This window comes from Bemisia tabaci, chromosome 7, assembly GCF_918797505.1.
Source record: "Bemisia tabaci chromosome 7, PGI_BMITA_v3".
Taxonomy (NCBI): Eukaryota; Metazoa; Arthropoda; class Insecta; order Hemiptera; family Aleyrodidae; genus Bemisia; species Bemisia tabaci.
This window is the reverse complement of record NC_092799.1, coordinates 45,925,555-45,942,621: the sequence shown is the minus strand read 5'-3', so window position 1 is coordinate 45,942,621 and position 17,067 is coordinate 45,925,555. Positions and strand designations below refer to the sequence as shown.

Sequence of the window (17,067 nt, the reverse complement as noted above, 5' to 3'; positions counted from 1 at the left end):
TGACGAGGCCCTCGAAGTGTATATGTCCCGGACACACGCACACACACACCCTAATACATGTGCCAAGCTGCAAATTGAACCGCGCTTAGCAGAAAGGAGCCAAGGCGTATCGCCTATCGGCAAATTAACCGGGCAATTTAATTTTTTACGAGAGAACGTTTGTGCGGATTCCTTTGGAAATGTTGAGGAACTACCCTCGTACTATGCAGACAATTCACTGAATTTTGCACAGAAATCCGCACAACTGTTTTCATGGAAAATATTAAATTCTCAGTAAATCTAGCAGTAGCTGATGTGGCTTGGTTCCTTTCTGCTTAACGCGGTCCAATTATTACTCAGAGCAAAGCAAATACAAAGTAGATTCTCTTTCAGAACTCTGAATCACGTGTGTCTTGTTTAGCAGTTGAGTTCCAGACTTCCCTTCATGTGATTAGTCTTCCTTGTGAAATTTCGAGGAGATATTATGATGCGTAGCGCTTTCAGGCATACTTACCTCGTCTAGTAGTCCATTCCGCAAAATTATTGATCAAGATATCAGTGAGCTTGCATTAGAGCGCCAATAAAACGACCCTTATGCTACCAAAACCCGTATTTTGCTACGTTTATTTGCTTGCTGGTATGAGGGTTAGCGACAAGACTTTTAGGAACCATAAACATTTTTAGGCTCTAGTGTTTGCAATCTGATCCGTAGAGCCTGCCCACATGTTATTCTAATATTTAAAAAATATCTCTGACTGCTTCTTGTTCTTACAAGGCTCTCAGACCCTAAAAGTTGGCAATAAACGAAATTATTCTCACCTCGTTTTTGCACCCATGAACGGCGACAGTGTGTTGAAAATGGACTACATTCTGCAATTAGGGACTACTATTTCTAACTTGATTTAGAAAGAACGTATGTACCATTATTTCCCCCATACACTTACGTGTTTTTACGGATGAGCCAGAATGGACTACTAGACAAGGTACGAATTTCAGTATTCTGATACATGTTTCTTAACCAAAATTTCACGTGGAACACGATACGCACAACGATAATTACCGAAATCAATCCCTTATTGAAAACCCAATGCTCTGCGTGATTCACATCGCGCGCTAAACGTTTATCATGACAGTCTCTGCGATATAAAAATCGGGCAAGCCCAATCTTGACGCGTTGGCTCAGCTATAGCAAATTGCTTGTAGTTTGAACAACACATGGTGGGAAATCAACATTGCTCGATTGAGAGGCTTGCTGAAACCGGTGTAGTGCGTGATTTGACTCGATCACGTAGAGCTTTGAGTTTTTTGTGAGCGGGCAGTTAAAAATCCGCGTAACCAATATGAAATAAAAAGGTTAATATCTTCGTTAAGAGTTGGTTTCAGTAACTTTCGTTGCGCGAATCTTGTTTTACGTGAAATTCTGGTTAAGAAACATGTATCAGAATGCTTGAATTCGTGCCTTGTCTAGTGGTCCATTCGTAGTTCCTAATTGCAAAATCTAATCCAAATGTAATGTACTATGTTATTTCTTCAGAGAATGAGGGATTGATTTTTTTTTATAAAATTCCCCTCTTTATGTTATAACTCATTCAATGCGGTGTAGGCCGCAGTTCACAATCAGAGTAAACACTTTTCCTAAGTTTCACATACTTTTTTTTGAGAAGTGCTCAGTCGGCTGAAGCGCAGCAGCTTTTTTATTCATTTCTCGACCGGATTCTTCGAATTATTTTTTTTCCGTTCTCAAATCTGAACAGCATTGCCTGCTGAGTCAAGAACATAATCGGAGAGCTCGGAGAACAAGTGTGGCTCTTATGCATATTCTGTGGAAAATTCGCTCCCAAATTTCAATTTTTAAGCATCAAAAAGTCAATTTGAAGTTTCTTTCCGCCATAAGAAGCCGTGTAATTTTGAACTTTCTAACACGTATTTCTCGAAATAGCAAAAACTGCACTTTGGCGCCTTCTCCTCCAAGCCTCTTAATTTTCAAAGCTTTTCTTGGTACAAAGTTTTTTTCAAATCACCTTCTCCAGTTCTGTTGACGGATTTGAAAAACTTCAAACGAGCTTAAAACAAGCTGTTCGAGCTTAGAGTTGAATCATTTTAGTTTTAAGAGAAATGGAAGTAACGGTGTGAAGAATGAAGTCTAAGTTAAAGCATTCAAAGTGTTTATTCTGATTAGCGTACTCCTCACCATGCCCAGAGAACTGAATGTTTGGTTCATAAAAATAATGAACGGGGGGGGGGGGGGGGGGGTTGAATAAATACTTGTTGATTTTCAATATTTTTATTCTTTTTTTGTACTTAATTAACATGTAAAAGAGCTGTATAGTGTTAATTTTTAGTCTTTTTGGCTCAATTTTAATTTAAGATAATAATCCTTGATGTCTCTTTTGTTGAAGTAGAGTGTGCTCTCATTCACATCCCTTTTAAAGTAGAGATTATCGTTTCCTCATGACTTATCGATGAAGTAACTTATTTTATTTCAAGTTGAAGCAGAGAATCTCTTTCTTCCAAATGTCTCTTGTCATGAAGTCACGTTGTGTTTTTAGTTCCTCCCTTAAACACTCATTTAATTTTCTCCAGTGTATCTCGTTCGTGTGAAGGAAAAGCGTGTAATGCAATATTAACTGTGCCTAAATCCAATTGGGGATAACAGAATTTTTCATTCTTTGTGTCCCTTTGCTAATTTTATTACTCAGTTTTGTCATGATAATAAACACAGAGTAAACTTTTAAAAAATCCCATGTCTAGAAGGCGGTATGACAGTAATGGAGTCATCAAGGCTAAGTCATCAGTTTTTAATTTTAAAAAAGTAAAATAAACCAAAAAAAAAAAAAATGTTATGTATAGCTTCTGCAGTTTTCTAAATTTCCAGGAGTTCTGAAAACTGTTTCCCCACGGGTAATTTAACGTATCATTTCATGATCTTTGAAATAAAGTGCCTTGTGTGCATGTTTTTAATGTGGAAAGAGAAGTCCAAATTAGATCGGCATACTGAACAGAACTTTTAAGCGCAAAGTTATAATTACTTGATATTTATGATGCATGAGCCTTGACCCTAACTTTCAAGTCGCCTCAGATAAAGTCTATATGCACATGTATTATTCTCTATCCATTGAATTTTCATATACTTAATCTTCAAGTTTGTGTTTTACATTACAACACACAAACACTCAATACTTCTTTTGTGGTCATGTTTGGGCAAGTCAATTTATTGTATACGTTCTGCACGGGAGCGCAAAGAGAGCACACAAATTCTCACCTCCAGATGCAGGTCTGCGAGATAATTTGAGAAACTAAATCATATTTTTGTGAATAAGACAATTACTGAAATATCAAGTACCTGACCACCATTGTCTCGTCTGGATGTTATTTATGTATCACCTGCTGTTAAAAGTCATCAACTTTTGACCATGCATATAGGCAAGAAAGAGGACTTTGCAACCATTTACTCTGCCGTGCTCAGCAAAGAGGTCGTATCTTCAGTGGAATCCCTATGCACATGTGCCCTTTTTGCTAAGCATGTCAGTATACTCTCCTCTCATAATGTTCAGGGAATTGATAGAAATAAGTGGCGTTACATCATTGGAGGGTGTGAAAACGCTCAACGAGTATATTTTTACTTTCTCGTTTTTTCTTATCATATGTAAAATAAAACTGGTTATTCTGAAACCTTCGTGTCAACTCATAGCTGATGAAGTTTTAACCTTTTTTCTTTTCATTGAATCGATGGTTGCTTTTTCGTGTGATCATAATACTTTCATGTGCCTTAGAGCTGTTTGAAGAAAAAAAAAGAAAACAAATTTAGTTCCATTTTGTAAAATATGATACTTTATTTTCTCTCTTATCATACTCAGTAAATTACCTTTATGTTTAAAAAGACTGACGAAAAATTATTTCAACCAAAAAATGATCGATTCAAACTATCGAAAGAAATAGATTATTCCTGTGACGAATTGATGGTTGATAATTGACCTTGCGGGTTTGAGAATTGCCAGATTATAGTTGTATACGTATTATTATGCATATATTATGTTAATGTGCGTCAAAGAGAAAGTCATGGCTTCCAAAAATCAGATCAATCAATATTTCAATTTTTTTTTTTTTTTTTTTTTTTTTTTTTTTTTTTACAGAAGTTTCCTTTTTTTCTATAATGCAGGCACGAGCAGAGACGTAGCGTGCTTTGCGATATATCGATTGATCTGTCATTTAAACCTATGGAAAAGGATCGATAATCAGGGTATTCGCAACAAACACCTTGACAATTGATTCTTTACCACAGCTTCAAATGGGGAAGAATCGATACTCCCTCATTCACGCCTCGCCATGGGGCACGGTTCACAATATTTTATGAAATAAAATGAATTCCTAACAATATTGTTATTTCACTAGTAAAAATTGAAAATTCCGTAAATACCTACGTTGTAATCTGATTTTTTAAGTAAGTACAGTCATTGCTTTCCATGAAAGAAATGATTTTCGCTCTCAAGATTGGTACTGCGCATTCTACCATCCATGACCTTTTTTACCCCTTTTGATTCCATTTACCCAGATGTGGTACCTTTTTTTATTATTATTTATATTTTTTATCTGATACTGGAATACTGTTCAAGAGTATTTTTACACTTTGATAACGTCTTGTGCTAGTTTGTTTTTTACTGTTTTAAGTTTTTTAAGTATTTATTATTGTTGCAGTTATACAGAGCCATATTGGTTAACTTTTATTAGGTACTTAGGACCTCTAGGGTTTGTAAATAAGTTTTTTAAAGTTGCAGATAAAGACCAGAAGCGTCTTGCACACTGATTTCAAGCCATTGAAATCGGTTTTTATTTAAATTCCACCAGTAAATGTTGATCATTTACTCTGTTATTATTGCTGAAATACAAAGTAAGATTTATTTGTTCTTTGGCGTTTTTATTTAATTTGAAAAAATACCTCCCCATCATCGAAAAAATTACTCCCTCATCTGTTAGTTTCAGTTAGTTGTTGATCTATCGTAGTCAATAAGTTCAAATCTGAATTGATGTAAAGCTTTGAAAGTTATTCTGTCACTCGTGCTGTTTCCTTTCTATTTCACCTGAAAACTTATACCATTACATCAGTAACTTAGAATCAAAGGGTTCACTAAAATTCATAGATCGAGACATTCATTTATACTTGCAACATTTTTTCTAAGGGAGATCACTTTGAGTTCAGGTGAATATTCTAAGCTTGTGTGAGTTAGAAGCTAGAGAATAGTTAGAAGATTTGTTCCTGAAATTGCGTATTTTAGAACATGTTGAAACTTTGCTGCTTTTACCTGCGATGGAAAATAAAAGCAATTTTAATAATATGTAGAGTAAAGTGAAGTACCAGTATCGAAGTTCAAATTTTATAGTTTTATTGTAAAATATTGCAAAGCATTGGGTTGTCAGCCCTCAGGGGTTCAGTGGTTAAAGCGCCGACCCTTTCATCAGGAAGTTCGACGTTTGATTTCCGACCCAGCAATCTGAGTTATGGTCTCAAGCAAAGGGTGACCTAGTGCTGAATATAAAGTAAAGGACCAGGGGGTTAAGCTCGGGATCGGTCCTTGAGAGCCACTCATACTGGAAAAAAATAAAAATAAGGAAACGTGCTGCAAGCCATAATTTGATAAACTCATAATAAACAAATACATAAAAACTCAGGCAAAGAATTATGGCTTTCTCACTATCCATTACTTCTGTTTAATATCTCAATAGATTCTGCATTGGTGTCCAAAGACAGACACTCGAAAACTCGAAGTAAACGTTAAGACCTGCAAATGGGAAGAAATAGGGGGAATTTTTATCGGAAGCATCTAATCTCTTGTGGAAAACAAACGTAGCAACAACCATTAAGATTTACCAAAAATAATTTTTTACCAAACTCAAATAAAATAGAGGAGAAACAATTCCTCTCGTCAACTTTAGTGCCCGAGGGACTTCATTGAACCAACGATGATACATTATCTATCATTGTTGTGCACGCGCGAGTAGCATATCTGTAAGTTTCATGGCAGTCCTGTTACGGAGGAACCGCTGATACAACATTTTTCATACCTCTCCCATCCTGTGTCACATTGTCATTGATGAGTCATACGCCTGAATAGGAGCTTATGTAAGTTGAAAGTCGCCAATTTCATGATCTGCCTGCTTTTTACCCTTCTTTAACATGTGTACCGCTGCTCTCATTACCTCACAATCCCTCGGTCTGGTCTGGCTTCAGCTGGTTGGGTTCCAGAAAATTGAAAATATCATGTTCCGTTATTTCTGTTATTTCCTACAATATCCTAAGAAGTTTAAACTTGTATCACAGTAACCGAAAGCACGATAACATAGGCTCCCGAAGCTTTTAACTGTATTGGTTTCAATTGGTTTAATTTAACCTCTTTCCTTTTTTAAAATGTTTCTTGCTGTTTCATCTTGTACACATATTTAACTACAAGTGAAATATTCTTTAAACACTAATTGATTGTACATTCTTCGAGTTGCTCAGTCAGGTTTGACAAAATTAAAGTTCTTGCTTTCGAATCTTTAATCTTGCCCTGTGGAATGACTAGGAAGGATACCATCAGTGAAAAGCTCATATGTTTATTGATCATTAGTGGCTAAAGTTGAAGAATTTGTACCTCCAACTATACAGCATTGAAAATCAACGTACATGTTCACACGTAAATTATTTACCATGTCAATTTCTGTTTATTTCACCTGTATTATCGTGCTTACAGTACTTTCATATTTTATTTTGTATGCGAATCATACTTTCTAACTAATTTGTACAGAATTCATGACTTTCTTCTGAGGTTGGTCTCAATTTACTTTTAAGGAGGCACTCTCCAGGCATGGTTTTAAGAGATTAAATAAATATGTATCGGAATATCTAAATTTGAGAATAGCTATACAGCCAAGCATAACTGCCTTTTGCTTCTTCTTTTTTGAAATTGAGTTTAGCTACATGTATCGCACATGCACGAACTAATCGAAAACAAGTTCGCCTCTTTTGTGACAAGCATGATATGTATCTTTGCACCGATCTCCCTGAATCAATACTTTAAACTTCTTTGCCAACATTATAGTAAAATAATCATAGTGCAATAGATTATTTTTTAATTTCAACAGGGCAAATTACTGTGTAACTTTTTTATGCTTTTTTGAGAAGCTTTAATCGTTGTTGATGGACACAAGTTAGTAATACATGATGTAATGTTAATTATGCGTATTTCATTGAAAGTAAAGAAGAAAGGAGTTTTCTTGTAAAAATCGAGAAGTTCACTATATCTCAGAGTCGTGATCGTTACCAGGCTTGTCAGATTGTGTACTCCCGTGTCGGTGTAAGGGGGGGGGGGGGTGTGCATAGTAAATAAGGTCGATATCATAACGTCATGCATGCTGTACTTTTAGAATTGAAGTTATGTTATTATGAGTGAAGTGTAAATATCAACCCCCGTGATGTTCTCCGTCAAACCTATCGAAGAATCTCGCTGTTGAAATGAGATTATACTTTTTTCGAATTTTTTTTCTTTGATTATTTTTTTTTTATCGCAAAAAAAAACACAGCTATGTCAATCATAAAAAAAAAAAAACAAAAAAAAAACAAATCATGTACAGCAAAACTTAATAAAGGTGTGTTATCCATGAGGAATTGAGGAAACTGACCTTTTGAATCATGTTGAATTATTGTTGCTATACAGAACTGTGTACATCTTTTCCTCTCAGCTTTTGTGTGAAAAGTTATGACTTCCTTTTACATTAGGACTCAACCTGTATTGCCGTGCTAAGGAAGAACGCCGTATGAGCCATCAGACGTTATCAAATTTCCTCTGTTAAAATACGAAGTTTCAGGGAAATCTATGAATCTTCTTCCTCCGTTTTTACAGATAAATTTATTTGCATTTGGATCAAACTTATCTGAGAATTTCAACAGATAATATTCATAACTCTCCTCAAAAATAAACATTTTACCGGAGGCAATTTGGAAAATCTTGAATGTTCGCATGGCGGTTTCCGATTTCCCTTAGCACGGCTGTGTAAAGCCGCTGTATATTTTTTGACGCAAAAAGATCTGTATAAAAGAATAGTGAATAACATTGCATGAAAATGGAATTAACTCAATAACTCTTTGTTAATCAATACTTATTTTTAACATTGCAGGTTGAATCGATCAAATTGACTATCTAAATTCTGTTTCTGAATCAATTTTTATACTTATTTGGTGACAGTATTTGTATTGAAGTCCAGCGGACATACTCGCACTGAATTAGGTCAGTGGCGAGGCGTGAATGATCGATTATCGACATTTCCCCATTTGAAGCTGTGTTAAAGAATCAATTATCAAGGTGTTCGTTGTGAACACCCTGTATATCGATACTTTTTCATAGGTTTAAATGGCAGATCAATTGATACATCGCAAAGCACGTCACGCCATTGAATTAGGTAGTCAGTGGTTTCTTGGAGCATTATGGAGGAGTTTAAATCTCTCGGTTGATTTTTGACGTTTCAGTATCATAAATCTACCTTTCGACGGTGAAACTGCACAAACGCGATTATCGATTCTGATGTTACACAATTTTTGCTCCTATTTTATTTTTTCTAAAAAGATTAAATCATTATTATATCGTTTGAAATTTTCTCAGAATATTCTTCGACCAGCCAAGAAAATCACCAAATTTTCAAGAAATCGTTACCTTCCAGCCAAAGTATCACAAGCGCAATGCGACGTTTCAAAATTTCCGCCGCCATTTTATTTTTTCACAGAGAAATTGTTCAACGAAGCTGTCCGAAAGTTTAACTGAATTTTCTTTGTGCTGCCAGTAAAATTCAGGGAAATTTTCAAACAGATTTAACCAACAACTTCTCCGTAAAAAAATAATATGGTGGCGGAAATTTTGAAACGTCGCATGGTGCTTGCGATACTTCGGCCGGAAGGTGACGATATGACGATGAGTAGTTTTCTATTTAGAAAATAAAGTATAACAGGAAGTTTGCAACGCCGCAAACCAAGACACGTATTTCTGCAGTTTCACCGTAGAATTGTTTTGAAAAGCTCCTAGAAAAATTGCTTCAATTTTAGGAAGAGGTTCCTCTTCAAAAATATATCATGAACAAAATACGCTGGAAATGTTTTTTTATTGAACGATCGTCGATGATAGAAGTAGCTTAAGAGCAAGATAGGCAGTTTTTGGTCGTATTTTTGAGCTGAAATCCATTGCTATGATTTCCACCCAGAGAAGCGCTGGAGACTTGAACGCAGAGAGAGAAAAAAAGAGTCAAAAAATTTCGGGGGCGCACATTCGGCGCTTTTTGTATGACAGGATTTTTCAAACCGTAATTAGAAGTGTGATTTCACTTTTCCTAACAAATCTTTTCCGAAACATCGAATTTTGATGCCGGTTTACATTGCCATTGATAGCCTTAATCAGCATAAGCACCCCTTATGATCTTATCGTCGAAAAAATTTGATGTGCGTCAAATGATTTCTCTCTCGTTGTTAGACGTTGGCGTTAGAATTTTTTTTTTCGGATTACTTTGGTTTTTTGAAATCGTGTAGTGGGTTGACTGACAAGTTTGACTATTTGATGAACTCAATCAACAATGTACGAATAATCTGTTCGTATTTTCCTATGTTCTTCCACTTATTTTTCAACGGTGTAAACCTCCTCAACACTTCCTTACTCCACCACTTGTGTGTTATTTTTATTCCTCGAACCCTCTTTCATTTTAAATAAATTTAAAATACAAAACTTGAAGACACTAAAGTCCAGTGTTTTATCTTTGGTTTTGTAACTTCCCAGACGTTTGATTTAAAGAAGAGTAGAAAATACTGTGTCATCTAAAGTTGCCTATCCAGGAATATTTTCAATCTTCCGATAGAAGGAGATATAGTGTGGTTTAAAAACCTTAAGGTGTTTCCAGTCGTATAGATTTCTAGAATTCAAACGTCACTGCTTTTAGCCGCCCTTTATTCATCCACAACTTAGGTAGTATTTTTTTCGGAATGCTTCAAACTTCCAATCTACCTAAAACATCAACGATGCACTTATTTTCTCTTCGTGTTTGATTGGGTATTTTAGGTTTTATTTGACTGTTTTTAGATTCATTTTACTTCCCACAATTCACTCGCATGCTATTTACCTGTTCAATTTTTCAATGCTCCTGTAACTACATTGATAGCCTTTTTGCTCCGATTCGAAAGTGTAAAAGGCATATTGTTGCATTATAGTACCCTCGCAATCTCATTGAAACCCTCTCTCCTCTCATATATTTTTCACACTTTCAAATTTCACGTAATCAATCAAAGCATTTGCTTATTATTTGTGCTTTGACTCTTTCAAATATGTTGAAAATGTATAAATTATTTTTAGTGTCTATTCTAAAGCCGCGCTTCGCTTGTTCGGAATTTTAATATTGTCATCACTTTTTTCTGTGTAACTGAGATTTTTGCTACGCGCGACTTGTTCGGCCAATAAATTAGTTTTGCCACAAATTGTGTGACACAAACGACATTTTTGAACCCACAACTTTTTTCGCTAGAGAAGTATGCAAGACTGGCTGTGCATCAGTATAAAAGCGGGGTTTCCCCAACTGTTTTAAACCATAAGTATATTGATTCACAGCACCAGAAAGGCGACTTGAAACCTGGATTTTGATACGTTTACAAATTACTTAAAAAGATGCACTCTGAACGTTAAAATAACCATGTGTATGTCTTGCAGAGCATATCTTAACCTTCCGTTCCTCATATTTTTTTCAAGTTTTGTAAAGGTGCAGGCAGGAATATTTTTTGTACTATTTTATCTTGACTTTCTCTATCCTCTTAGTTTAAATGGGCACCTTCGAAGTACTTTAGAGCAGGGATGCATTATCTGCTAAGCTTCCAAATTTTCACGCGCCATTTTTTCACATGTCTTTTATCTGCTTTCCCCAAAATTTCCCTCCAATTTCCTTAGTTATGACCTAGTTCTTCTTTTTTCTTTTGATTTTTGACTTCTGATCCTCTTAGATTTTCCTCTGTTCCATACGTTTGAAAGGGCCTTTCCTCGTTTTCTGCATCCCTGCTTAGTAGTAAAAGTAAAAATTGATTTTGAAAATCCCACATATATCAACTCTTTAACGGAATGAATTAGATACATGTTGTAGTAGTAGTTTTGGGCAGAGTATTACAGTTCTTGCACCATGTACTGTTGTCTTTGTCAGTATGTTTTCAGCATGAACATTATCATTGCTAGCATTTGATCTTGTCAAGCCTTTTTACTATTTGCAACTAATTCACCATTTTCTTGCTTCTTTTACGTTAGTATTTGCGTACATAAGATTTTAAGTGCAGAAATTATTCAACACCTTGACTTACAACTCTCTAGATTTCGAAGGCATGTTTTCAAAGCAGACAAAATTTCTTTCGAAAAGACTTTTTAAACAAATACAATCCATTTTACTCGCCTAGTTCAAATAGATGGTTCTAAAAAAATTCATCGCCAACAAGTGCTGTCTTTCATAGCGCCATGGAAGATCTATCATCTTGATTTTTCACTCGCATGTTTTCAGTTTTAGTAGGAAAGTCAAGATGAAAAATCTTTTATTACACTCTTACAACTGGTAAACAAAATTTACGATCAATTTCAGTAGTGTATGCCTACTTAGAAGTTTCATCAGAAATTTCCAAAATATCCTGAAAACTTAACTGAACTTTCCTTTTTTCCCACTCTTCACTGAAATCAACAGTTCCTCGAAAGAAGGAAAGTTGTAAGCGTCTTAGATCATAGCTGGACACGTAGTCAGTCACGATATTTTTTCTGCTCCACTTATCCATTAAGGCATATATTTTTACTAGATTAAAGCTCTTTTTCTAAAGTTAGCTTTGAAGAAATAATATGAATGATGATAATATGGTTCTCTCTCTTATAAGCGATGCAAAGCTTGTTAAAGTTTTCCAATTGCTTTTACCTTATTTTGCTGACGATTTCATCAATACGAAAGGAAAAAAGACCCGGCTCATAGACCCAGAGGGCACAATCTGAAACTATTACTTGCACAAAAAAAGTAAATTTTAATAATAGTTTTGTGCAACTTAATTTCAAAATTATTGTCCTTCAAGTTGATATGTGAGTATCGTTAATACAGTCCTTAGACTCTGATTGGTAGCCACCATTGTTATCATTTTTCGCTATCAGTGTTTAATTTTTAGTTTAAAAACAACACCTAGCAACAAGCAGAATATTACAAGTAATTTTTAGATTTTTCACTGTTTTATTTAGTTTATCGGATGAAATGGTGGGCATTTTTTAACCTCTGAAAATCAGTGTGTTTTTCCTGAAATTGAATGTAACAACTTTTTTTTCTGTTTTTTCCAATAACTTTTTCAGATCGACTGGGTCGAAGGCCATGTCCTCTATGCCAAAAAATAATCTCAAATAAGTCTAATCTACTAAAGCACATGCGAATAAGGCACAGCGACGAGTACAACCCGGCCGGTTGTGTCCTATGCGGGAAAGTATTTAAAAATAAGTATAGTCTAAGAGCTCATATTAACATTTATCACAAGGAGGTCACCTCATCCATGCCCTCCCCACTCTCATCGAACTCCAAAATCGATCAGTACTCCTTCAACCCGAACCTAATCAACCCGCAGAACTTCCAGCTGTCCCAACAGCAGCAACCACAAAATGTCAACCAACTACCGACAACGACTCCCAACTTCCCGCCCCAAAATAGCAATATGATCAACTCAAACCCCACAATGCCTCCCAATAATTTCCAGTTACCAGCCTCCTCGGGTTTTAACCCGGTTGTCCAGCAGCAGCAGCAGCAACAACAGCAGCAGCAGAACACGTCGATGCCCAACTTTGCACTTTCCTCGCCTGTTTCCACGGTGTCAACGGCTGCCATTATTAGTTCCAACAATTTCAATCTGCCCCTGTCGGGGCCTCCCCCCGCCCCCAATTCCCCTCACACCATCGCGGCTTACCCCACATTCCAGCACCCCGCCGCTGCACAGTTCATAGTGCCCACCACCAACTGACAATTCGCCTCAGACAGCTTGTAAATACAGGGTGTCTAGCGATTGGCAAAAGCCTCGGAAAGTCCTCTCAACTTGTCGTTTCCTGCAGGAAAGAACCTAAGTCCATTCGTAGGTTGCCAAATTGACTCAAACTGTTAACTTTTTTACAAGAAGATAACCTCGCAATTCTTGTCCAAATTGGATTGCGTGAAGCAGAAAGGAACCAAGCCGCATCAGCTATTGCCAAAAACTGGGCAATTTAATTTTTTACTTGAAATTTTTGTGCAAATTTCAGTGAATTTCGTGCTTATGGTACGAAGCGAATTCCTTACAGTTTTCAATAGAGTCCATAGAAACTTTCTCTTGTTAATAATTAAATTGCCTAGTTATATTTGGAAATAGCTGATGTGGCGTGGCCCCTTTCTGCTTAACGCGGTCCAATTATTTTTTCTGATTTTTGCATGAGATCTGAAGAAAAACTAGTCAAATTCTCAGTTGGAAATGCCCGGGATTTTCCTGATAAAAATGCAATTTTTGAGGGGAAATTGGACAACGTTGGAATGGAGTTACGTTCTTTCCTGACGGAAACGACGAGGTGAGAAAATTCAGTACTGTGTAATATAAGATATTTTTATGCTCGTGATGACTTTGCACCGTAGTGGAAGAAACCTCAAAGTCACTTGCAGCTTTTTAAAATCATTTTAATTTTTCGTAAAAGAACTTACTTGTAAGTAAGTCATAAGAGATTTTTTGTCTCCAGAATGTGGGGATCGATGACAGCATGTCTAACGAAGGTACCTCTTCTGATGCGTAATGAATCCGTAATAATACGTAATAAATACGTAAATGTCTAAGTGGTAATTGAATGGTACGTATTTTACCCTCAGTAACCTATTCCTTTTTGTTTAAATCACCTCTCATCTAATGTTTCCTCCTGTCAATCTTTTTTCTGCTGTCATCTCTTTGAAGCATTTGATTATGATCCTTAATTAGGAAACAAAATTGTGCCTGTGATGGTCCATACCGTTTTTATATTCTTATCTGAGCACTCATTTTACAACGGTATACTATATTTATGACAGCTCACAAAAACATTTTTGCCCCATGAGTTTACCCTAAAAATGTTTTTGAAAGTGAAGTTAAGAGCAATATCTTATCGATCTGTTGCAAGAAACTAGCAATAGTTACTTTTTTTCTCCTTTTACCCAAAATATTCTTTACGTGGCATCTTAACCAGAAGTCACTTCATTCTTTCCCTGTATTAATTCGAATTGTCATATCAAAGTAAATCATCCGTCAGTTCTAATTTAAAACTATCATAAATGTTAATGCTAAAGTATAATTTTGTCATGTTTAAGTCCTGTTGTAGAATACATAATACCCACCGCAATGAAAGATAGGGGTGCAGTTCTTGGGTTAGATCTCATTGTAAAAATTTAAGGAACGGGTATGAAAATTTCAGTTGTTTTGTTTGTTTGTAGATATGAATATATTGTAAATATAACCCTTGGGTTTCTTCTACTACTGACGAAATGAAGTGTGAAAATTATGTAAATGGAAACAATTTGCAGCTTGTTAATAAAATATGAAAGTATGTGTATATCATTTTGATCGAAACATCTGAATGATTTTTTACCAAGATTTTGTGTTACTATTTTGAAAGATCTATATGATGAACGTTTTCACAAAAAGTTAAATTTTTTAAGATTTCAGATAAGACACTCTTCTTTTTATTTTTGTATGTACTTATTTTATTTTTGTATAAATCTCTGCTGTTTGTAAAACAGTTTGACGTATGTTGAAAACCAAAGAAACAATTTTAAGAAGTAGCCCTTTTACACCAGGAGCATCCTGTATTTTCGTCAAGTACATAGAAAAAATAACTCTTTCAGTACCTTTTCTCCACGAGTACTCTATTTTCTAGAGGCTGTATTTCCATTTTTTGCCCGTCAATGATAGGAACAATTTTTCCTCATAAATTCTCTATCCATCTAAAATTATGGCATCATTCCACCAGTTCGAGCATAATGTTTTAAATTTTTTGCTTGAAAGCGGATTTAGGAAAGCTCATTTTGAGTCTTTTTTTTTTAAAGAAAGAATTCGTTATCCTTTTTACTCGCCTTCAAAAAAAATCTTGAACGCTTTTCAAATCCTTGGCGTTTTTACTCAATTTGAAGTCATAATGCAGTCTTAATAGCCCTCAGTTATATTGAATTAAAACTTCGCTTGCTCCCACCAATCGTGTATCTTTTCTTCTATTTTATTCGAAGAAAATTAAGAAATGGAGAGAAAAAGAAAAGAGAAGGTAAAAAACAGAGTGTACCAGATGTCGGTTTTACGTATTTTCGTTTTTAAAAAGAAAGTACTGAACAAACACGTCTCATGAGAATCGCCCTTAAATTTTCATAAAAATAATAAATAATTTTTTCCCTATTTGGTGCTGTTACGCTCACCCACCAAAATGGAAACATTTGATGTCCTCTCTCCATTATAAGATTTTGCTGTCCCTTCTGAAAATTTTTTCTACAATCTTGTTACGTGACGTGCCCCTCATTAGCTCATTTGAGAGTTATTCCCCTGTAGTAACACGAAGTGTAAGTATCCTGTAAATTATAAAAATGTAAGTTATTTTTTAATAGTTTTTTAAATATTGCATTTTTCATCATTGCGGTTGTTGTTTAAATTATTTTTATCATAATTTGTAATTATTTTTCGCCCGATTTCATACTTGAAATAAATTTCATGGCACTTACTCATTGCCTGATTGGTACTTGAAAAGAGGGAAGTGTTTAACATATTTTTACTCGCACATTATCATTTTTTATTTTTACCTAGACACAAATGAGATGTTTAAAATTATATTCTTCTTTTTTTCATAAATATTGTTCATTGTTAATTTTTGCGCCTTTTCATTTGTTGAAATTGCACTCATTGACAAAGTGGGATATTTGTATAATCGTGGAAATTGAAAGCTTCTACAATTTCTTTGGTACGTTTTCAACTATTAAGGTCAATAATGCCTATTTTTTTTAAAATAACATTTCTATGACCACTGACAGTGTTGAGCTCCGAGTAATTTTTTCGGATTTTTTTTTACTCGAAATGACGACTTTTTTGAAAATGCCATAATTTGGACCCTCTTGAAATGATATTTTTCACGGTTTATATAACGGAGATGACGAGTAAGTGAAGGAGTCCGTATTCGCTGATTGTTGGCACAAATTGTTTGGCACAAGAAAAAATAATACAAAAGAATCTTAAGTATTAAAACCTGATTGTATTTATTGCCTGATTTTTTAAAATTGGAAAATGGACAATCCAAATCTTTTGCCAGGGTTTAAGAGAGTCTCTTCGTTCGTTCAGTGGTCAGAAGAAAAATATGGTCCCATTAAATTTTCGAACATTATAGAAATGCTTCTTTAAATATCCCTCTCAACATTTAAGTTGAAATTTAAAAGAGTTATTAACTCTAAATGCCACAAGTTGTAAACCTTTTGAGCACTCTGTGAGACATTTTTGAGAAAATTTTGAGAAAATTTTGAATTATAGTCTCGCGTTACTTGTTGAAATGTTATTTGCTGAAATGAATTTGGTTGTGTCAATTTTTTATTTTTGTTCAAAAATTATTAAATCATCTCCCTTTCATCATTAAGTTTTTTTGTGTCAGAAAGGCACCGTGATTATTTTAAGTTATGCTTTTTGTACCTACTTTTTGTAAAAATCTAATAGAAAAAGCATGACTCGTGAATAAATCGTATTGGTGAATGAAATATTTGTTTTTAATTTTTGGTTTACCTACCACAAAGTATATTTTTTCATCCGCCACGTTTCAAGTTTCAATTTTAATTTAGTTCCTCGATTGATTCATTGATCATATTTTTATCCTTAAATTTCTAATGAAACATTTTAAGCTGTGTGCAAGAAATTGACCATTGAATTGAGCAATTAAAATTTGCACCATCTGTTTCAAAATACAGATTTTATTTGTGTTCTTTATTTTCCGTCCGCTCTGAAAGAGATGGGTTCCTGTTTTCGAAGGCTTTTTAGTTTTTTAAATGTTGGTACCTAATATTTTATGTCGTGATTTTTTCCTG

At 34.9% G+C, this 17,067-nt stretch overlaps 1 protein-coding gene across 3 annotated transcripts in view; it reads left to right on the top strand.

Annotated features, from left to right (window-relative positions):
• The window catches only part of LOC109039730 (uncharacterized), a 44,346-nt gene extending 27,603 nt beyond the window's left edge, over window positions 1-16,743 (top strand). For all 3 annotated transcript variants that reach the window (XM_072302153.1, XM_019055348.2, XM_019055347.2), the window contains exon 7: window positions 12,339-16,743. In XM_072302153.1, the coding sequence (XP_072158254.1) occupies window positions 12,339-12,994 (656 nt within the window). In that variant the 3' untranslated portion in view covers window positions 12,995-16,743. The remainder of the gene's footprint in view (window positions 1-12,338) is intronic.
• Window positions 16,744-17,067: the final 324 nt, after the last annotated feature.